This window comes from Alosa pseudoharengus, unplaced genomic scaffold, assembly GCF_046254945.1.
Source record: "Alosa pseudoharengus isolate Yale_2024_CS ecotype anadromous, Long Island Sound unplaced genomic scaffold, YU_APseudo_1.1 YU_APseudo_1.1_scf_12, whole genome shotgun sequence".
Lineage (NCBI taxonomy): Eukaryota > Metazoa > Chordata > Actinopteri > Clupeiformes > Clupeidae > Alosa > Alosa pseudoharengus.
This window is the reverse complement of record NW_027468587.1, coordinates 30,414,963-30,438,250: the sequence shown is the minus strand read 5'-3', so window position 1 is coordinate 30,438,250 and position 23,288 is coordinate 30,414,963. Positions and strand designations below refer to the sequence as shown.

At 45.8% G+C, this 23,288-nt stretch overlaps 2 protein-coding genes across 3 annotated transcripts in view; one reads left to right on the top strand and one right to left on the bottom strand.

Annotated features, from left to right (window-relative positions):
* mylipb (myosin regulatory light chain interacting protein b) overlaps positions 1 to 704 on the bottom strand; it is an 8,159-nt gene extending 7,455 nt beyond the window's left edge. The window contains exon 1 of the mRNA XM_076280776.1: positions 522 to 704. Coding sequence (XP_076136891.1) covers positions 522 to 608 — 87 coding nt within the window. The 5' untranslated portion in view covers positions 609 to 704. The remainder of the gene's footprint in view (positions 1 to 521) is intronic.
* A 775-nt stretch (positions 705 to 1,479) lies between these two features.
* dtnbp1a (dystrobrevin binding protein 1a) lies at positions 1,480 to 23,054 on the top strand. Of its 2 annotated transcripts, none has more exons than XM_076280775.1 (10): positions 1,480 to 1,894; positions 2,894 to 2,947; positions 3,037 to 3,084; positions 3,222 to 3,282; positions 5,400 to 5,532; positions 6,556 to 6,688; positions 8,861 to 8,883; positions 18,128 to 18,283; positions 19,519 to 19,662; positions 22,374 to 23,054. In XM_076280775.1, the coding sequence occupies exons 1-10, from the start codon at positions 1,839 to 1,841 to the stop codon at positions 22,676 to 22,678; spliced, it is 1,113 nt and encodes a 370-aa protein (XP_076136890.1). In that variant the 5' UTR covers positions 1,480 to 1,838; the 3' UTR covers positions 22,679 to 23,054. The 2 variants fall into 2 exon arrangements, with proteins under 2 accessions (XP_076136890.1, XP_076136889.1); XM_076280774.1 differs by having other exon boundaries at positions 3,034 to 3,084.
* Positions 23,055 to 23,288: the final 234 nt, after the last annotated feature.

Below are 23,288 nucleotides of genomic sequence, written 5' to 3'. Positions count from 1 at the left end.
CCGCACTGTAGCATGAATGTTATTCTTCACGTGTAAGCTGCTCTGGATAAAAGCCTCTGCTACATTAATAAATGTAGGCCTAAATGTAAATGTAAACCACACAATGGCTGCTGGCCCGAGCTGCTTCTGCGTCTTCATCAAAAAAACAAACAAACAAAAAAGAGACTAACCTGGAATTTAGCATTGTTTTCTAAAACTGCACTATACCGTTCACAAACCGTTTTAACCAATTTATCACACACTGCTGCTGTTCACACCATCCTTATGCTAAAAGAACCTCTTTCTGAAACTTGAAAGTTGTTTACATCATGGCTGCTATTGTTCTGCTGCTGGTGGCGGCGGCGATGTGACACTAGACCATAAAGGAAACCTTAAGCTGCAGTCAAGGAGACAAGGTTCACGGGCATTTTGCAAGACAGGGCAAAATAAAAATAAACTATTTGAAAGTCTACCATACGAGTGAACATCCATTTAATTGAAAGGTGACAACTAAGAACATTATATAATGCAACACTGCCTACCTTATTCAAGCAGTCCTCTCCGTTTGCCTTGGCATCGACCTCAACCTCCATAACAACCGAATCAGATCGCGTAACGTGGCAGAACATTTTGAACAGTTATTTTGGTGTAGGCCTACCCTGGCAGTTCCACGGTTTATAGGTGAAATTGCTCGCCCTGAGAGGGTGAACGAATGCAAGCGGTGACTTCCCAGTCCACGAGCTAGAAATGACAGAGACTGGTTTATAAAGGGGACGGGCGTGCACTTTTTCCAAAATCCAATCAGAGCCGACTTAAGAAAAGAGAAGGCGGGACTACAGGGCCCTGAGGAAATCCTGGCATGTGACGACTCTCTCATGTTTCACAATATTAATGATTATAAATCTCAGACAAGATCGAGGCAAGTAGCTAAACAACACCTTACCTAAAGACTTTAAAGTGGAATATGTAGAACTGCAACCTGTTGCAAGCTACAGGCGAGTTTATTACTTTATTTAAAGTTTGCTTGCAGAAATAGCATAGCCTACTAGTAGCTCTACCCAATGTGCTACAATGTATTTATCACAAGCAACAAGTCGGTGACAAAATGACAATCGCTTGAACCCATGTCTAGACTGCAGGCCTACAAGCCTAGGCTACATATCCAGTTAATGGAAGAGATATATCAGGCCTTGAGCATAATGTTGTAGGCTAGGCTATGCAATTAATCATGAAGACGGATATAGATCTAGCAAAAGTAACAATGATTTCATAAATAGGATTGATGACCTCTCCACAGGACACTTGACTACATGGTCATGTGTGAGGCTCGTTTCTCGTGATTTGAACCCGGTTAGAACATTTAGGCCTATACGATCCATACTCCGCTTCAACCATCTCTCAGAGCCGCCCTCTGACTCAATTGCACCACCGTGTGTTCTAACAATTTATTCAAAGTGAAATGAAAGGGAGCAAGGGAGGCGTGACATGGTTTTCAGGAAGTGTTGAGGTTTATGGGTTTTCAGTGTATCCTGGACGTTTAGAAGATATTACATGCATGCTACGGGCGACCAAATGGAGCAATAGGTCAAGTTTATTAGATCTTACGCATGCGCCACTCCTGAGTCAATCGAACACCTCCATGTCCCACCGTCAAACGGGGAATAAAGCTCAGCAATCCTCTGTAGAGTGATGGGACAGTTATGAACTGTCAATGACAGTCGTGCAACCCAGACTTAACTCATGTGGATGTCTCGATCGTTCGTTCTAGTCGGTGTTAGGTTGATGCCTCGGATCGAAAACCTCCACGCCACTTGGCGGAATTAAGGGAAGTAACAAAAGAAAGCAAAAGAAAGAAAATCATGTTTGAGAATTTCAGAGAGAAACTGCAGACGGTGCAGCAGGATTTCACAACAGGGTATGTGTTTTGTTAGCAGTAGCTGTGATATTAGCCACGTACAGCCTAAATATATGATGTGATTTAACGTTATTCGACTCACTCAACGTTATATGTTAGTATTGACCTTGCCATCACATGAAATAGTTTTGTCCTCGCATTCCAAGGCAAGTTGCAATCAAACTTATTTGTTACCTAGCTAGCTAGGATAGCTGGCTAGCTAGCTTTATTTAGCTCATTTACGTTTGTACTGTACTTACAGTGACAGGTATGCCAAAAGATAGTAGCACACCCATTGCAGTTTCATAGACTAGGGCTTCGTCAGTGCAACAGCCACCAGTTCGTAGACACGATCACTGGGTTTATAAGATGCTCCTGGCTATAGCTACTTGGCAGGCTAATAACTGCATGTCACCGCTATGCGAGCTGCAATTACTTTCAGCTGACCATCATGTGATAGGCTAGCAGATAAATGTTGTTGTGTTTGTGACATATTCTTGGTCAAAAATGGCAGTTAACATAGAATACTGATCAAAATTCTGGAAACACCTTATTTTGTTTACAAGAAACATGTTTTATGCCCTTCAAAACAGACAAGTTGTTCACACACTTGACATTGTCTCAACCACTTATACTAACGTTACCAGTCTTATACTATACTAAATGCTTTCATCATGTTTACTAGTTAACCACACATATGTTATTTCATAGTTTTCAGTTTTCACAATGTAAATGTCAGAAAAAGAAAGACCCATAAAAGAGTAGGTGCTCCCAAATGTTTGACCAGTAGAGGAAATCTAGCCTTGTTGGTATAATCTTTGAGAAAAGACTGATTGAAAACAAGTTCAGTAATCGGTTTGTAGTTGTTATGTGTTGGTATATGTGGTGTAATTCTATCTTTCCATGTGTTGATTCACACACACTGTATCTAACAAGGAATTCATGTTTTCCAATCGTTTGTATCGCTGAGTTTTTATGGCATAAGATGATGTGTCATGTTTTGATCCTTGCTGCTCCAAGGATCAAGACCCTGGGTGAGAAATCCAAGGAGGCCAAAGTGAAAAAGAAGCAAAGGTCAGTGCCATCATTTTACTGTTTCACTTAACCATTCATTCGGCCTGGCCCAGGAGTCTAATCTGAAGTGTCTGCTTGCTCCTCAGAAGAGAGGACCACCTTCCTCAATATTCAGCTGGAGTGGAATTACTCAGTCGGTATGTGTCTTTGGTTTTCCTACATTTTGGAGAAAAAAAAAACGGAGTAAACATGACTTTTCTGTACCCTCACACCCATATGGTAGAACACCTACACAAGCGAGAGAATGCTAACTGTTCTTACTTTGAATTTCCAGGTATGAAGACACTTGGGAGACGCTTCATAAAAGTGCAAAAGAATGCGCCAAAGCTGGAGAGGTAGGGGAAAGTCAGGGTGTAGTCCTTCATCATTTAAAACAAAAATGGTATCATTTGCTATGCACTTGGGGGTTTTCCGGCAGAAGCCATTTGTCAGAGTAATCTCCAAGTCCTATGATTCAGTTACTTAAGTTTGGCAAACTGCAATATATAAATGGAGTGATAAGAAGCAGTTGGGACTTTTCTTTGTCAGAATTTAGATTTAGATTTGTTCCCTCACTAGTTGATGGAGCCATGCAAAAGTGAACAGTGTGCTGCTACATGTGCCCATTTGTGTGCGACAGTGTTGCATTTATGTGGCTGCTGTTGTGTGTGTGTGTGGCTCTTTTGCCATATTCCTTACATTCCTTAATGATGGATTTCACCGAACTACAGGGGATGTCCAGTGACTTGACATTTTATTTGTATCCATCCCCTCACTTATGCCTGTCAGTAACCTTTTCTCTGAGGTGCTTAGAGTGTTCTTTTGTCTTCATGGTGGAATTGTAGCCAGGAATACTGATTAACCAGAGACTGGACCTTCCAGACACAAGTGTCTATATACTATATACTATACCTAATTAGTTGTGAAATGTTCCTCCTTGTGTTCTTTAGCATTACGTAACTTTGCCAGCCTTTTGTTGCCTCTGTACAAACTTTTTTGAGATGTGTTACAGGTATTAAATTCCTCTGTTTTCCATCAAATAGTGAAATTAGTTAGGCGAGATTTGATAACAACCGTAACAATTATTAAGAATTATGCTTACTACCTTTTGTATACTTATATGACATTTGTATTCTTTGAAGTTGGGGCCAGGCTCACTGTCCTGTTTTTTTTCTCTGGTAGGCTTGTAACTTAAAGGGGGTTTCCACTACGGGAACTTGGGGGTAGTTGTACGGGGTCTCGGCTGTTCATGAGTGTCTTCACTGTCGGAACCACCCCGTAAAGATGATTTTCAAGAACTTCTACATGGCTGAAACAAGTACCTGCCTCAGGGTAGATAATTCGGTGCAGCCCTCGTGAAACTATATTGGTGTGAGAAGCAAACGAGGCGTGAACGAGGTTTGAGAGGAAGGCAACAAGCACATTTTTTTTAATCCAGCAAAGCAGATGTTACAGCTAAATTAATTATTAAGGTTAGGCTACATTAGCTTGTTGAGTTGAGGTACACCGAATGAACAAACTAATGGCAGCTAAAAAAAATAGGCTTTAACCAAACAGAATGTGATTGTATATTCATTTATCAAGAAATTACTAATGAAACCAATATATTGCAACATTTAATTTGGAACAGCTATTCATAGGTGGTGTCTACTGACTTCAGTTCACTCCATTTGAAGGTATTTGCATAAAATCTAAGAATAGGCAAGCTGTTTACAAAGCTGTTTATGTTTAAAACCAGCAGAAATCTAATTTTGGTAGCGAGACTGTTAAGGTTACTGCAACTGAACACGAGAGCAAAATGAAGGGTTTAGCAAATGTGTACCATTTGCTGCAGCTGCTACGCCATGTTAGCTAATCTAATTAGCGTTGTGATCACGGAGCAAAGGCTGCATGAGCAGGTCCTGTAGGTCCTGTAAGTGGAGACGCAACAGCTGAAAGGGCTGAATAGCGGATGTTTCTGTACCTGACCTCTTTACCTGGATAGTAGGCCGAGTGCCTGTAATGGAGCCTTTGGTCTTTTGGCAACTTTGGATTTTGATGATCTGAACTGGCAAATAAGCCAGTTAAGCCAAGCAGCAGTAAGAATGGTTCATCGTGACCTAAATGAAGTGATTTAAGTGATTCATAACAGATTGAGGTGATTTATCATAATCCTATCAAAGTTAAATGTTAATGTGGGAGACAATTTGCTTGTTTTATTGGTGCAAAGGCTCCTCATGTAGATCATCACGTCATCATAGATCTTTTCATTCAAAGCAAATTATTTCGTAAACCCTCAGGGGTCCCTGGACCCCACTTTGAGAACCGTGTGTGTGTGTGTGTGTGTGTGTGTGTGTGTGTGTGTGTGTGTGTGTGTGTGTGTGTGTGTGTGTGTGTGTGTGTGTGTGTGTGTGTGTGTGTGTGTGTGTGTGTGTGTGTGTGTGTGTGTGTGTGTGTGTGTGTGTGTGTGTGTGTGTGTGTGGGGCTCCACCAGGCAGCAGACGGGGAGGTGGTCATGCTGTCGGCCCACTGGGAGAAGAGGCGCTCCGGGTTGGTGGACCTTGAGGAGCAGCTCCAGCAGGTCCCGGCCTTCCTCAGCGACCTGGAGACCGTCACGTCCCGCATCGGTGAGCTAGACGATGCGCTACACTGCTGGACCCATGGTCATTTAAGATTACAAGATGATCACATACACGTACACATAATTCATAAATACTCACAAAGTCTCTCCACATTCTTTTTGAGCCCATAATCATGTCCCGCAGAAAATAATGCACTCTACGTTGAAGTGATGCCCTTAGAATTTATATGAAGTCCTTTGGTCCAGTACACATAGAAAAAAAATGTTAAAAGTAGGATTACTAAACTGGCGTCTCTGATATTCCATTCAAGGAAATTGACACCCTAGCGCTATAGGTGGGGAATTTCCTTCAGCGTCCAATCAGCAACCAAGCCTGTTTACCATCAAAAACAAAATCATTAACAAAACAACCTTTCTGGGCAAAACATAAATAAGAGCATTTCACTGGAGTTATCAAACAGCGATCTTCCTTCATGGGTGTTTCATTGAATTAGGAATAGACAAAGTCATTATACTGAAAAAAAAACACTTTTACTTACTGTTGTAAAAAAAAGTATTTTGTATTTTTACATGTTTGTGAGTTGTTAGAAGCTACTCTGTCTTTATTGTCTATTTACGCCTGGTAGCCTGAAGAGATGTTGACAGCTGTTTGTTGATATCTGGTCCAGTTGGGAAGCACTGTACAGGTTTCTTCCATCCCCTGGAATCATTATAAGGATGTTTCCGACTATCTGTTTGACTAAGATATTTCAATTTTGAGATGCCTTCTAGATGTTTTACCATGTGACCACTAGAGGGCAGCATATGTACAGTTGTATTGCAATGACATGTCTCACCAAAAGCCCAAAAGGTCAATTTCTCTATGCACTTGTTTAATCTCTTTAAGATGTTCTGCACCACACATCATGTTAAATACCCCCATAATCAGATCTTAGGTTTCGCACACATCACCACCACCACCCTGATATCAGCTTTACTACCATCTGATTCTGTATGGAAGTTGTTTGAGAGAGTGCAGTGACATTGGGCCGAGATTTAGCGTGGGATGCATCTGCTCTCTGTTCCTCAGCTCAAATGGAAGCTGACTTTGAGGAGATGGAGAGCCGCCTGATGTACCTGGAGAATCTGTGTGCCCAATGCGAACAGCAGCGCTTTAAGCACTTTCAGAACCTTCAGCTGGAGAACTATAAGAAGAAAAAAAGGTGCAGTATTTCCAGTAATCTCAGACTATTTACTATCTAAAGGTGCAGTATTTCCAGTAATCTCAGACACCTCGATGTTTCCACCGAGTTTACATCTCTACATTGTGGAATGAAACAGCCAGCACGGCTCAGTTCTGTGTAAAAGGAGTTTGCGTATTATTTCCCAAATAAAGATTAAGGCTTTTCCACAGGTACTTTGACAACATTGTGAAGTTTAGCACTGGATTAGTAGTAGTTTGTTAAACACCTCTTAAACGCTCTCGGCGGCCTCTAACCAGCAGCCACCACTTCCCATTTCATATTTGGTTATTCTAAACAGTCAGTTCCCCACTGTGAGGAAGTTTTTTTAAATGAGACAGAGAGAGAGAGAGAGAGGTAACCAGAGTCTTCGTGCTTCCCCCTGTCACCAAACGTTCAGTGACCTGAAGGGCCACGTTTCGTCAGCAGTGCTCGCTCCATCCCGTGTGAGGGAGTGCATTCATCGGTGGCAGTTATCCGCCATCGTTAGTGCGTATTCTGCACGCAGCCTCTCTGCCTAATGCGATCAGCGTGTCACCGCAATCAGCTGCACTCGGGCTGATTATGAAAGAGGAGCCATCATCAGCCGCAGAGCAGTGAGCGTGGAGAGAGAGCGAGAGAAGAGAAGAGAAGAGAGAGAAGAGAAGAGAAGAGAAGAGAGAGAGAGAGTGGAAGGGATGGAGAGATGGAACCAGGAAACAAATGCAAGCCTGAAGCAGTGGGCCAGATATAGGTCAAGCCTTTTTAAGAATGCCAGTGGTGACGTGCTCCTCTCTCTTTCTCCACCTCCTCTCCCCCTACTGCATTGTCTCCTTTCTTTCTTTCTTTCTTTCTTTCTTTCTTTCTCTCCTTTCTCTCTTTGTGCCTATCATCACTTTAACGTATATATTGTGCCCATCATCACTTTAACGTATATATTCTCTGCTACCCATCCGTCCATGTGCCCCAGACCCAGCTGGTCGCTATCCCAATGAAGTGCTGCCTGCCTGGTGTACAGTTCAGTGTAGAGTCCACCTTTTCAGTAACTCCTCTTCCCCACTCCAAAACCAAACCAGTGTTTGCTCTTCAATCTGAGGTGTGTGTGTGTGTGTGTGTGTGTGTGTGTGTGTGTGTGTGTGTGTGTGTGTGTGTGTGTGTGTGTGTGTGTGTGTGTGTGTGTGTGTGTGTGTGTGTGTGTGTGTGTGTGTGTGTGTGTGTGTGTGTGTGTGTGTGTGTGTGTGTGTGTGTGTGTGTGTGTCTCATTCTCTCACTGCTTGGAGATCTGATGGCCTCCTTTTGTAAGCACTGACCTCCCTGGCATCCATCACAGCTGCCATTGTTTGTAGGGCATGAGATGAGGAGAGTCATGGTGAATGCCAATGGGTTCTCTCGCCGTCCTGCCGTGGCCATCAAGAGCACTGGTAGATTTGTTGGCGTGCGTGTTGTTGATAAAGAGCCAGGCTATTTTTATAGTGCCCCCATATGTATACCACACACACACTTGATGTACCAATGTATGTCAAGCATAATGTATGTGTGCGTAGTCTTGCGTGAAACATGTAGAGCGTCTGAGAGTAGCCTTTTGTGTTGGACCTGACTGCACATGAAGGACTGAAGGAGTAAACACATGACGACGCAAATGGCCCCTCTGCTGGCATTCTATCGTTATGCAAAACTGCAGCAACGTTTGCAGACGTGCGCAACTCAAAAAGTACACACACACACACACACACACACACACACACACACACACACACTGACACAGGATGTCAAGGTGGGTGCTCGGTCTGTGATGATGGCTCCCATACCGGGTCATGCAGCTGGCGGCGGGAAACCGCGTGTCAGCTGCGCTCCCACAACCAGCGCCACTGCTGCCGCTGTTCTGCACTCCGCGTTTATTTACCACACAGAGAGGCAGAGGAGCAGCCTGAGGCTCTGCCGAGGAAAAGTCAAACAGCAGGAACTAAAGACAAGAACCGCGGCAGAGACGTTCTAAAGACGAGAACTGAGGCGGAGAAAAAAAGAACACACACAGGCAGATTGTTTTTCACTTGCTTTGATGTTAAATGTAAATAAGAGCACTCTTATGTGCACTGACACAAATGCCATTTGCTGTTCTAAGAGTCGGCTAGGAATCATCCCTAACAACTTCTTTCTCTCTCTCTCTCTCACCAGGAAAGAACTGGAGTCCCTCAAAGGTAAGACAAATTGATGGTGACGTAAAAGAAACTCTCATTATCATAACCTGATTCATATTTTTTTAATCTTTTTGTTCACATCTCTACAGCAGTCACAAGCATTAGCTTATAGAATTGAACCAGTAAGCTTTTTTCAGTTATGTAAAGCATAGAATACCCTATTGATGAGGTTTTTTGGAAACCAGTCTTTATATGTCATTTCAAGCTTGTATTGTAGTGAACTGAGCGAGTGATGAGAGGTCATGTAGGCTAAATGTTGAACATTTCTGTCCACTAGTGTTTATTTTTATCCTGCTTGGTTTTCAAGCAGTCATCAGAATTTCTGCTGTTTTTTTTTTTGTGTCTTTGTATTTGATGAATGGTCGATCCGAAAGGTTGTCCTTCTGTTCTCCACCACATGGTTCCTTCTGTTGCCGGAATATTGCAGACCTGTCTGTTTGTGTGGGCTTTGTGTCTGTGGAAGTGGCATTAAGCTAATTAATTGTGTGAGGGGGCATTAGCAGAGGCTTGTTATCTGAGGTGAGACATTGTCAAAGGTGTGTGTGTGTTTTTGTTTGTGTGTGTGTGTGTGTGTGTGTGTGTGTGTGTGTGTGTGTTTTGTGTGTGTATGTGTGATGCTCTACACTCATCACTACTGTTTTTGCCTCACAAACCTCAATACTAATAAACAGTGTGGAGGGATGTTTGGCAACTCTCCAGCCAGACACTAATTAACCTTTGTGTGTGTTTGTAAGTGAGAGCGGGCAGAACACAGTGTGGCTCTTAGTAGATTGGATCATTTCGAGGCGCTCCGTCTCTGCTGTGCTTTCGATATGGAAGTGACCTTAGAGAAGCTCTCCCCTAGTGTGTCCTATTCAAGGGGAAATAATGCTCTAGATGCTCTCCAGTCAGTCTTCATCAGGCATGTTGTCCGTCTCATCCCTGAGAGACAACTCCGAGGCTTTATGGTTAACATCACAGCTGAACAACCAACCGCTCCCTGCCTGTGAGGAATTCGCTCTCCAGTCAGTCTTCATCAGGCATGTTGTCCGTCTCATCCCTGAGAGACAACTCCGAGGCTTTATGGTTAACATCACAGCTGAACAACCAACCGCTCCCTGCCTGTGAGGAATTCAGGTCATCTGAGTCTTTATGCTCTGCATGTTTAAACACTCCTATTCTGCCGTATAGGAGGGTGGTATGGCCTGTTACCACGGCAGCAAAGCTTAATACCATCCGACGGCATTCATTACAGTAAAGAGACCACAGTGGGTCAAACATGGCCTGTTGTCCCAGCCGCAGAAAAAAATCATAATGTCATGATACGGAGGTTTTTGCAAATGAACAGTGGTCTGCCTTCCCTCCTTTTTTTTTTCTTTGCCAGTGTAGAAGAAATGGTTGGTGGATGCCTCAGGCTGACATGTTTGCGTTCATGTGGAGACACGTGATGGTGACGATAATGTGATAGAGGTCATACGTTTCCCCTCCAAAAATGTTGATGGAGATTGTCTATTTATTTATCTTGGGAAAGTAAAGGAAACGCTTTGAATGCTTTTAATACAGCGGGCAAATGGAGTAGGTTGCTATGCAGTGTCATACTCCTCAGCTATAAATAAAGTATGCCAATCAATGAGTGTCAGTGTGATTTACAATAGCGCCTTAGCTGGAGAAGAGGGCTCTGGAAGTGTGCCTAAGATCTTAGCTCTCAGCGCAGAAGAGAGGAAGATTATGCTATGAGTATCGCTTTTGCGCTTGTTCATTTGTTCTGTCATGAGCTCTGTGAGCGTATTTTCATGAGTGTGCCTATTGAGAGCTGGATTTTCATCGTGGTATTAGATTTTTTTTTTGTTTTTGTTTGTTTGTGTGTGTGTGTGTGTGAGTGATGACGTGGGAAGGGCAGCTTTGAAGAACTCTTGTGCTTGAGCAGCACAGCTGCTGCCTTTATCATGTGAATTTTCCAAATTGGGCGTTTGCAGCGGGTGCCATGGTGATGGGAGAGTGTGGTGATTATGCCTTAAGACTGCCGTTAGTGTGGGTGGCGTGGAGAAGGGCCTGCCCGCTTTTTTTCTCCTTCTTCTTTCGCTTCTTCTTCTTCTTACTTGTGTGGGAAACCAAGTTCAAGAACTCAACTCTTAACGTCCAACAAAAAAATAAAATAATCAAAAGTTCTCTTGTGCTCAGCTTTGACTTTGACTTCTCTTGCCTTTTTCAAATGTAGATCATCAACATTTGAAAAAGGCAAGAGATCATGTGGTGGTGGTGGTTTTTTCTGTATGGTTGTAAACCAAATGGTGACTATCCATGTGCTAGCAGTAGCCCCCCGTAGCAGTCGCTGATGCAGGGAGGATCAGGTTGTGCGGTTGCTGAGAGCATATGTGTGGTGCACTGACCTCAGGTGTGTGTCCGCATGCAGCCGCTACTGGAACACACACACACACACACACGCACACACACACACACACACACTGCAAGCCTCCAGCAATATGCTTATTTTCATCTCACGCTTTTCCAAGCCCTGCCCTCCCCCTCCCCCTCTCTGACAGCCGGGAGTGGTACGTTCCCGCCTTCTCTCTCTCTCTCCACCTCTCTCTCTCTCTCTCTCTCCACCTCTCTTTCTCACACACGTGCTACACGCTACAGCTGCGTCTTTCCGACCACTCTGCCCCTGAGCGTGCAGGCAGGCGTGCGTCCAGTGCAGTGTCCTCGTCTCCTTCAGCCTCCCTCTCTTCATCCCCCGTCCCGCTGCATCCGGCAGCATCTCGCCCCCCATCTCAGTGTCTTCCCACGTTCCCCCAGCAACAGCGAGGACCAGCCAGGAAGGAGTGTAGCCGCGCTCGTCGGTGTGTGTGTCTGTGTGTGTGTGTGTGTGTGTGCGTGCGTGTGTGTGTGGACTGACTTTGTGCTGATGGTGGGTGGGATGGAGGAAGGAGTGTAAGGGGTGGGGATTTTGGCTGCGGGCAGACATGCAGGTCTGACGGAGCTTCTTGGACCACCACCCCCCACCCCTTTCTCCGCCCCCCACACATCCACCGGTCGGTGTCTCCGGTCCACTCCCTCACCCCAGAGGAGATGTCCTCTCCAGGAGATTCGGACAGCAAGAGCACCTCCTGTAGGTCTTACCTGTTTACCTTCTCTCTCTCTCTCTCTCTCTCTCTCTCTCTCTCTCTCTCTCTCTCTCTCTCTCTCTCTCGTTGTGTGATGGAGTGTTGGTATTTAATGTCATGTTTAATGTTTAAAGTTATTAACTGTATGTTTGTAGCGGTTGCTGAGTTCAAGGATGTAGATTTTATATTTTGAAAGCAGAGTGCAATCGATTGACTTATTTACCGCCGTTTAACTTGCATCCCTCATGTACAAGTACAGTAGCCATCAAGCTCTTCCTCCCTCTGTTTTTTAATGAATGATGTCAAGACATCCCTCACTCTAAGAACACCCTGTGTGTCTGTCAGTGTTTTTTTCTTTCTTTTTTTCTGTGAACTTGTGATTTATGTGCTAGTGATTCTTTCGAAGTGTGGCTAATCGGGATGCTTATGCATAATGCATTTAGAGGTCTCTGTGCTGTCTGGTGGTTGTGAATTGCGAGTGCCCAGTTTTTTAAGGCAGTTAAAAATGCCTGCAGACTGATCAGTCCTTCAGCAGTCTTCTCACCCAGCCACCCACCCAGCCTTCGCCAGCCCTGTACTTTAATCACACCCCCGGAGAGTGCCTGCAGCCTGCTCCACCCCCTCGCTAGTCTTGGGAAATGGCCAGGGTGTTAGCGTGTTATCTGTACTTTTTCATTTTGTCCTCACGAGGGTCAGAAGGTGGCCAGTGAAATGCTTTGAGGAGTGAGCTGTATTGTGCTCCTGCTGCTGTGCTCCTCGTTACCATGTGATTTGACCTTTGCCTCACTGCAAAGGGGGGGCGGTGTGTGTGTGTGTGTGTGTGTGTGTGTGTGTGTGTGTGTGTGTGTGTGTGTGTGTGTGTGTGTGTGTGTGTGTGTGTGTGTGTGTGTGTGTGTGTGTGTGTGTGTGTGTGTGTGTGTGTGTGTGTGTGTGTGTGTGTGTGTCTTAAAGCTGGAAGGAGAGGAAAGGGATTTGGAGTGCAGCAGCTCAGGAGCAGTTATCCCTGAAATGAGCAACGTCTCCATCCTCCAGCTCCCAGTCCATTGTGAGCAGCTTTAGATGGGCTTGGAGCACGCGGAGGAGGCGGAAGACCCCCCAGGCCTTAATTAGCCAGGTGTAGAGTCATCTGTATCAGGCTCCTGAAGCTGAATTCTTCGTTAATCGGCGAGCCAACGACTTTGAGAGTCCCCAGATGTTGCCGTTTGACAGATGTGATGGGCGTGCGCCGGTCGGAGCCGAGGAGAGTGTTTACCTGAGGAGAGTAGGGGCCTGAGGGGAGCCGTGTGTGTTTGAGAGATCTGGAGGTTTGCAGCTCCACTGCATGTTTACCAACTGCTGGTCTGGATGCGTTTTTGATGTGTTGCAGGTTTATGAAGTCTGGTAACAGTATTTAATTGAGTCGAGTCGATTAAGTGCGTTTGTGACCCCGCTAGGCACAGAGACATTAAAAGAATCATACAGAGATGGTTGTCATGTCACCAGTTCTTTAGTCAGCCTAATCCTAATATTTTGCCTCTCCCCAGGCTTGGACTGTTTGAGATCCTGACTGTTTCAGAATTAGAATAGGAAACGTCCGCACTGATTACATAAAAAGGAAAGATCACAATGGAGTTCCTTAAGAGTTTTTACTGCCTCTTATAGCAGAGATTGTTGAAAGAGGTTTAGTCACTCCATATTTAATGCTATTAAAGTCTTTGGTCATGATGATTACGGAGACTATCTAAAAGTCCCTCTCTCTCTCTCGCGCTCTCTCTCTCAAGAGAGAGACACAGGAGATGGCCAGCATAATGGAGTGTGCGCTTTGTGACCAATTCACACGGGCCAGCTGGGTGATGCGCTCGTGGTTGTTGTTGTTGTTGTTGTTTTTGTGTTTTGTGTTTTGTTTACGCAAGCCGCTCGTGTCTCTTCATCTGTGCCCTTTTAGCTCCCTGTTTACTTCAAGCGTGGATGGCTCTGTGAAAAGAGAGGATCGGAGAGCCACGCGCCGGCATTCGTTACCCCGCTCATCCCTCCTCAGAGTGGAGCCCCGTGCGCTGCTCGTCTGAATAAAGCGCTGTTTATCGGACGTCCCGCTGTTTGACACCACCCCCCTCGCTTCCATTTTGGTCTGCTGATGTGGAGGTCAGGTTGGGAGCACGGTCATTTCATCTCAGAGAAAGGCGGCGGGGATTTGGGAACATGAGACGCTGAACCCTAGCAAAATGGCCGTCTATCATAAACCTTTCATCTTGACGCTGAACTGAACGTTTAACCCCGCCATGTTGCTAAGCTTTGATGAAAAGAACCAGTACTGTAACTAAAATCGTTCTCTTTCCTTCACTCTCTCTCTCTCTCTCTCTCTCTCTCTCTCCCTCCATCTATCCTCACGCCTTTCTCTCTCTCTACTGTCTTCTGGCCCTTGTGAAATCCTGTGTGAGCAATGGCCTCAATAGCTAGCTCTCCACCCTCCCCTGCTCTCCACGCCTCATCATGAAGTCATGTGTGTGTTTCTTCTCCTAGCATGTGATCACCGTCGTGGCCCGAGGGGTCATTCTGTATGTTTCACTGCTCTTACAATGGCTCCCTTAGTGGGACAGACCATAAGAGCTGGGTGGGAAGGGAGACCATAAGAGCTGGGTTGGGCAGACCCAGCACGGGTCGGCAGAACCTGATGACCGTGAGAGAGGATTGTTCACGGCCTATGAAAGGCATGTGTGTTGATGTGAATTGTCATTGTGTAATCACATGCTCACACTGTAACCTGACCGGCTCTATGAAGACATTTTGAAGCAAAGCAAGGCTTTCCAAAAAATTGGCTCAGCCCAGGAAATTGCTACTTTCGGCGTTTAGAAACCTCAATTACATTCAAAGAAATAATTCCATGATCATATCATACTACCACCATAAAATGATCCTCTCGTAAAGGGACCACAACTCTTAACTACTAAAGAAAAAACACCTATCTCAAACCCTTCGTATGGTCGCTCAGCCCAGCAGGAAGTGGAAGGACACCACAGCCGTTTCCTGTTGCCACTCTCCGGTCGAGGACACTCCAGAGGTGCCTCAAGATCGCCCCCTGCTGGGCCCACCACTGCCAGGCGGCCAGCAGGAGAGAGAGAGGGTGCTGAGCAGGAGAGGGGGGATTGAGCTGGGGATCATCAAAGTGAGTGGGGGGGGGGGGGGGTAGTGGAGGGTGTTGGCGTGCTTTTGAAGGGGGGGGGGGGTGTTGGGGGTGGTAAGTGGAGAGAGGGGGGTGGAAGTGCTAACAAAGCAAGTCAGAGGATTTGGCTCCCTCTGATGAAGGCTGCTTATTCGATTTGTCATCAAAAGACCCTCAATTGGGTCCTCATCATAGAGAGAGAGAGAGAAATTGCTGGAAGGGCAGGGATGAACCGAAGAGTGAAGCTCATGACCAAAGCATCGTAACGGGTAGTGGATGGCATGATTCAGCGGGATTTTCGTTTGCTTGTGTGGTCTGTTTTGATGTATGAACACACACATAGTTGACTGAAGCTTGTGCGCCTTCTTTGCTGTCAGCGCACAGGAGGCCTTGATGCATCCCCCGGCTCCACTCCCAAAGCCACCGGGAGACGCCAGGCTCTCCGCAATCTGGGAAGTGCCCGCCTCCGAGACTCTGTGGACGTCTCTTTACGGCGGGATCAATGGCTTCCTCCTGCATCTTTCTTCCACCCGGCTCCAATCTGCGAGCTGCCACTTTTAAGCAGATTATTGCTAGATGGGTGAGCGGTGCATCTCCAACAAGCAGACGGACGCTCAAGCACATTGGCTCTCTCTCTCTCTCTCTCTCTCTCTCTTTTTCTCTCTCTCTCTCTTTCTCTCTCTCTCTCTCTCTCTCAGGCTCAATTTAGACTCTGAGGTTTGGTGGTGATCCACCACCCCAAAGGTCTGTGAAACTCCCTGCGGGGCCGTTTAAGCGTAAGCGCCAAAACATTACACGTCTCATGGCGTTTTACAGAGTGTTAAAACATTCAGAGAGAGCCCATGAGTAACAGGGGCGATGAAAAACTCCCTAGAATTGGAGATGCATATAGAATATGTTTATGGAATGTTTTGAGGCTTGTATTTATGACAAATTAAAGGGTGAACTCAGAGCAGTGATAATAGTCACATTGTAGGAGAATCCATTGGTTTAACTGTGAGTGAAGCAAAATGCCAAGGCCTTCCAGATATTTTTTTTTGCTTTGCTTTGCCCCAGTGGTTTATCATTATACAGCCTAAATCCTAGAATTAAAAATCTAAGTAAGATAAGTAACTGTAAATCTATCATTTTCCTACTATTTGCTTATAACAACATTTTTTTGCACTTGATTTAAGTCTTTTTTTTTACCTTGTTATAAGTGAAAATCTTCTATTGGCTAATCTGGTCAGATAATTCTGCTTATTCTAAGAAGTATTTTTCACAGAACAAGAAACTTTCACTCAATAGAACAAGAAGATTTTCATTTTTGAATTTTAGAATTTAGATTTGTTTTTTTGGCTGTACTGTCCTGAGGATGTGTGTTTATCAAAAATGTACTGACATCGATCTTATCAGAAAACAGAACTTTCCCTATTATATAGAGGATGCCGCTGAAGGAAAACCTACAATACTACATATGCTGTTTATACAGTATGAGCCTGCAGCAGTGTGTTCACGTTGTCGTCATGCTCGCCCAGCCCATAGTTTATCACACTCCCTGCTGTTCACACATGAATCAGGGCCAGACTCTCGCGCTTGCTCCCGCTCTCGGCTGATGGGATGGCGCTCAGAGAGCTGCCGTGTGGCCGGCTCTGCATGGCACTTAAAGCAGCCGTGTCTCTGGCTGCATGTTGACATCATACTTGGGTTCTGTGAGATGTCCAAGTTACGTGGCTCACTTACTACCCTAACAAGCCTGGAGGGCTGGATACCATGAAGTACATCTTAGTCTTAATGTAAAACCAGTGCAGTAAAAACAGTTCAAAGCCGTTGCACTCTTAGATGTGGGTAGTAACACAGCGGCTCAACACAGTTCAACTCAACATGCAAAGTATGTTTGTGCTTACTTTCTCTCTCACCCACACCCACCACCCACAGCCTCCGCTAGCCATGACTTTTGTGCTACATACCCAACCACACACACACACACACACACACACACACACACACACACACACACACACAGGGGCCGTGCCATTCTCGTCTCTGAAGACACTTCCTGAGGCTTAGAGGAGTGTGTCTGTCTTCCTGTCACAGAGACAGAGAGGCACGCCATCCATTGTAAAGTCTCCCGTGGATAGTGGAGCAGCCAGCCGTTGGCGGCCAGGGCGCACTGTCATTTTCTGCCGGAGCGAGTTGAGCCCTCACCTTTGTGCCAGGCAAGTAAGTGCTGTAATTACTCACTTGGCCCCTTTGTGCCGGACACTCTGTAGCAAAACCCCACCATCACGCATCATTTCAAGGGTTAGATGACCTGTGTTCAGAGCCATTCGGTTTGTGTGTGTAGCAACTGCTCTGTGATGTTGTCAGGTAAAGTTTGAAAGGTGAAGGAAGATGGCTGGATACACTGAGAGGCGATGGGCAAGGGTGGCTTGTGTTGAGCTTGCTGGGTCTCTGCTGGAGGTCGAGGCTAACGGCGATGCTAACTAAGCAGGATAATCTTTAACCTTCGCAGTAACATCCTGTTTGAGCCGCGCGGCGTGCAAGTTTCCCCTGGAGACACACAGGAACACGAAGAACAATGGCTGATGCCCACTATGTGCTGGGTCATGCACACCAAATGGATTTGCTCGGAAAGCCTTCCTTATCTAGTTGTTGTTTGGGGAATGCTGTTGGTCTTCATTTCAGCTGCAGAGCCACATGGAGATGATATGCACTGATGCTCACTGCACATATATATATGTAGCACACATTCAAGCTACATCAACGTTCAAAAAAATCAGAAGTACCAGAATAGGGGTCAACATTTAGAAACAGGAACTCACTGATTTTATTTAAGTCTTATTTGCCTATCTCTTCTTCTCCTCCCTTTTTATCACTCCCTTATCTTCTCTTTCCCTCCTTTTCTCTGTGCTTCTCTTCCTACTATCCTCTTACCATTTCCTCTCCCTCCTTTCCTGCTTATGTCTCTCTCCACCTCCTCTCCTCTTCGCTCACTTTCTCACCTCTCTCTCACTAACCCCCCCCCCCCCCCCCCTTGTAGCGGAGCTGCATTCTGAGCATGCCCAGAAGGTGCTGGACATGGAGCATGCCCAGCAGGCGAAGCTGAAGGAGCGTCAGAAGTTCTTCGAGGAGGCGTTTCAGCAGGACATGGAGCAGTATCTCTCCACAGGCTACCTCCAGATCGCCGATCGGAGAGGTGAGTCCACGCCACTTCTTCTTCAGTCTCTCCTCCCACTTAACCGGTCTCAGGCGCTGTTAGATTTTTGCCGTGTCCTCGAAGACAAAAGAGTGCAGCTCGTTATGCTTAGTTAAAGACGATAGCGACACTTGCATGTATTTGCATGTCTTGTCTTTCTTAATGTGACTCTTTCTCTTTCCCTGAATGCAGAACCAGATATGAGATGCAAATGCATATTGTAGTTGTTTTGTGGCAGGATGTTGAAATCCTCCAAAACACAGGTGTCGGAGAGTTTTGTGTTGCCAGTTGACACTATTTGTTGTGGCAACAGTACGCACATCTAATGGTGTGTCAACACTGTGTGTGGGTGGACGGAGGTGTGGGAGAATGAACATTCGAAAGATGATGCTACTCTATCTCTCTCATTAAACAAAAGAAACAGTCAGTCAGCATATACGGCTATGTATTAGCACCGCTAGGGGAAATATTGTTTTCCCAGTTATCCTGCCTCCATACGTCCACTTATTGATCTCCGAGTGTGGACTTAAAAGACTCCCTTTAGTCATGATAAAAGTCCAGCCCACTCTCGTCATTAATATTGGATCCATCACCTCGGCTGCAGCTGTACTGGACTGGACAGGACTGGTCTACAGGCGTGGCTCCATTAAGAGCTCATTCCTCCTCAGCTCCCCAGTGACGGACTGATGAGTTCTAAACTGACTCTCTCTCTCTTTCTCTCTCTCTCTCTCTCTCTCTCTCTCTCTCTCTCTCCATCCCTCTGCTGCCCTGGTCGGCTGGTGCCTTGTCTTGAGGTATGGTGATGGTTGGGAAAGGCTCTCTGCGTATACCCTTCCCTCGCTCACTCTTCCACCGTCACGTCCCTGATCTGCTCAAATCATATCCATTACTCTATTTGTTTGTTTGTTTGTTTGTTTTCATTTATGATTACATGTAGTTATTTTCTAATTGTATATGTCATTTGGTAATTGATGTAGCACTTTTTACAATTACAAGAGCATGATTCCTTCATGATGTGGTAATCCAGTTTTAACATTCATTCACTTAGCACTAAAAACACCCTTGATGTACCTGGCTAGCTTGTAGCCTGTGGTTGTAGCTAAACCAAAATGACAGTCCTTCCATAGAGTCTCCCTTGATTTGATTGGATTTTTAAAGACATTTTAAAACATTCATATGTGGAAAAGCGGCCCAATGTTTTCCAAGTGTAACTGTGGCATTTGATTGGTCCCCAGAGCCATTAGGAAGCATGTCCTCCATGGAGGTGAACGTGGACATGCTGGAGCAGATGGACCTGACGGACGTCTCTGACCACGAGGCCCTGGATGTCTTCTTGAACTCGAGCGGGGAGGACAACAGCGCCACCTCACCGGTCTCAGGTACAGGTACACACACACACACACACACACACACACACACACACACACACACACACACACACACACACACACACACCACACCTGATCAGACAGTGAACTAGAGCAGTGTTTCCCAAAGACTGGGTCGCGACCCACGGGTGGGTCGCAGGAGATTTTATTTGGGTCGTCAGAACACTTTATGTTGTCTAATAGGCCTAACTTATACTATTTAGCCAGGAAAGCTATCAGTTTTCTATTAGGATAGTTTACCACAGTCACGGCCCTCTGCGCAATTTTGCATTTAGAATAGCTCTGAAACTGGGGGGCGAACACGTCGCACAGGGGACATCGTGGACATCTCCCTCGCAAAATGAAACATTTCTGTGGGACGCCTGCCATGGACCTCTCAGTTGCAAAATGCAAGGGACATGAATCAGCCTATTTGCACAAACATTAACGGACACCAGCTCTTCAACTTGACCGATTAAAATCTAGTCAACTGGCCCAAGCCGTGGCGCAACTGGCTGGGGCACCTGCACCGTACGCCGGCGATCCGGGTTCGATTCCCGCCCCGTGGTCCTTTCCGGATCCCACCCCGACTCTCTCTCCCACTCACTTCCTGTCACTCTCCACTATCCTGTCGCATTAAAAGGTATAAAAAAGCCCCCCCCCCTTCAAAACTTATAAAATCTAGTCAACTAAAGCAGACATCCGTAGGCTATACCGGACATGGCTATTCAATTTGCGTCATAGGCTGTAGATAGTTTCGATTGTAGATGCACTCTTTAAAGTTAATAGCAACCTCCTCACATTTCTTATTATTTCGTATTTAAAACGCTCAACAGTGCATTATATTAGGCTACAATTTCAATGGGCATTTTAAACGCTATTATTTCCTCTTGTTTTCCACCTCGCAAACTCTACTAGGCTACAGTAAAGGCGCATTATCTTTTGACTATTGCGCAAAAGCCTCTTGTTCCGATATTTATTGATTCTTACAACATAGCTTGTCACAACATCAATACACAGCCTTGGTATACGGCCTACAAACAAACGTTTAACTCCAGAGGAAAATGCGGATTCAACTTTCCAAATAGGCCTAAAGAAACCTCCACAAATAGGCTACAATATAACGACTTGAGTTACTTGCTACTGTATGTTTACATAGGAATTGACGGTGTTATGGATCCATTTGCGCAACGCAACGTAGCCTACAACATCTCTCTTTAGAAATACAGGAACAGCTTACTATGCTGAAGAGTGACGACTACGTAGCATGCAAGAATACCCCCAAGAAAAGTTTGAGAACCTGTGGCCTAAAACAATATGGTTGCATGCAGGTTGCATGTTAGATCTGAAGTGAAATGGGTCGCGATGGTCTGTCATTTTTAAAAACTAGAGCCTGTTAGTTGTAAAGTCCCCAGGTTTCTTAGTCCCACATGTTGAACCGTGAGGCAGAACTAATAAGGGAAGTCTGCAGTAGCAGTGGGGAAAGATAAGGTCTCATTTTGACAATCTGAACTTGGAAGTGTTCATCTGTGCTCATGTGACATAAGGCTGGTAACTGCTAATCACTTCACGATCTAATGAAACCACTCACTTTAATGTGAAAGCATTAGCCAGTGCATATATCAAATGTGCCAATCCCTGAGGAGACAGCCGGATGTTTTCTATAGGTAGCAGATGTTTGAGTGCTCACTTCAAATGCAATTTAGGCATTTGTGTGCCTCCCTCTAGACTGGGCTGCTCTCCTCCCTCTAGACTGGGCTGCTCCCCTCTCCTCCCTTTGTGCCTCCTCCTGTTTATCTATTCACACTTTTCTGACCTCCATCTTCTTCTCCATTCACTTCTTCTCTCTCTCCTTTCACCTCCATCTTCTTCTCCCTTCACTTCTTCTCTCTCCTTTCACCTTCACTCTTCTCACCTCCTACTCATTTCCTCTCACTCTTCCATGCTTCACCCTTTCCCTCCTCCCTTCCATTTGCGTTATTTCAATCCTGCTCTCTCTTTCTCTTTTAACCCCCCCCCCCCGTTACTTTCTCTTCATTCAGCTCTTTTCAATTAATTGTGCTTTATTGGCATGCCCATTTAAAGGCCCCATATGCAACATTTTCAAGTTAATAAAATAGTTTAGAAATCATTGTGATGGTTAAATGACCTGTTGTGGCGAGAATGGCAGCTTTCCTCGCTCCCCCTACCGTCTCCTAGCAGAAAACCAGCCTTGCACAGCCTCGCAAGATCTGCACTATCGTCCGGCAGTGTCTGAATCAGGAAGTCCCGTGAGAAGCGAGAATCAGCGAGAATTAAAATTCTCTGGACATACACACGCCCCCCTCAAGCACCGGTTAGCCATGCCGGCTAGCTATTAGATTTTTCATTCATTTTTTAGATGTTCATTTTGGCAGAGACAGCAAAAAGACCAAAAAGACGGTTGTGCAATATGCAGCCCCAAGGCTGTAGGGGGAGCTCAATAGAGAAACATGCAAAATCGGCGAAGAAATGACTTGACTTAGACGGGCCCTTAGAAATAAACAGTCTCTCTCTCTCTCTCTCTCTCTCTGCCTCTCTCTCTCTCTCTCTCTCTCTCTCTGCCTCTCTCTCTCTCTCTCTGTCTCTCTCTGTCTCTCTCTCTCTGCCTCTCTCTCTGTCTCTCTCTGTCTCTCTCTCTCTGCCTCTCTCTCTCTCTCTCTCTGCCTCTCTCTCTCTCTCTCTCTCTCTCTCTCTCTCTGCAGGTCCGGAGCAGGACTCCTTGTCCAGCGCCGACGCTGAGATCTCCCTGAAGGTGCCCACTCGGGTGGAACTGGGCCATGGCCTCCCCTCTGCCTCCACGGCCTCGACCCGCAGCGAGTCGGCCAGCCTGGAGACGGAAGGGCCCGACGAGGAGGAGGAGGAGGAGGAAGAGGAGACCAGCCTGGGGGACGCGCCGGTGGTGGCATCCGACGAGGAGGACGTGCAGCCAGACACCGTGCTGACCGTCCTCCCTGAGCCTGACGAGCCGCCCAGGATCTCGGACGACAGCGACTCGCTGACCCCGTGACCCCGTGGGTGAGCACCACGTCGGCGGGAGGCAAAACGAGACGAAAAGCGATCAAACCAGAGACTGCAGAGAGATTTCGCTCAGACTCTTAAAACACTGGACACTTTCCTTTCCTTCCAGAAATGTTGCCCAAGTGCAGACTGACAATACTGTGTGTTCAGGAGCAGCACTTCCTGTCTGGGATGCTCCTGTTTGTTTGTTTGTCTGTCGTTTGTTTGTTTGTTTGTTCTGCTTTTTCCAGAAAATCAATGTAGATCATATATTCTACAATTTTTCTCAGTATTACATGGGAATGATCTCCCCCCTATCCCCAACAGAGGTGTATCTAGAACAAATAAAAGTGTTTTTTTTTTCATTCTTGCTATTAACACAATCACTTAAAGTCTTTGTGAAGTCATTGCTGCAGACTTTGTTTTGATTTGCTATTGCTGTTCACCCCCCCATACACACACATACATTCATACATACATACATACACACACACACAAACATACAAACATACACACACACACAGAAAGATACGCAGTGCTAGAACTATGCCTCCAGCATGCTTGTGCTCACATCCCTCTCCTCCAAAGGTTTCCGCTAAGACATGAATACTAACATGCAG

Bases quoted from the DNA above. Each gene is read 5' to 3' on its own strand.
- dtnbp1a (XM_076280774.1), top strand. From the start codon at position 1,839: ATGTTTGAGAATTTCAGAGAGAAACTGCAGACGGTGCAGCAGGATTTC. The intron at 3,085-3,221 runs GTATGTGTCTTT...TTGAATTTCCAG, and splicing joins GGAGTGGAATTACTCAGTCG to GTATGAAGACACTTGGGAGA. The intron at 18,284-19,518 runs GTGAGTCCACGC...ATTGGTCCCCAG, and splicing joins CCAGATCGCCGATCGGAGAG to AGCCATTAGGAAGCATGTCC.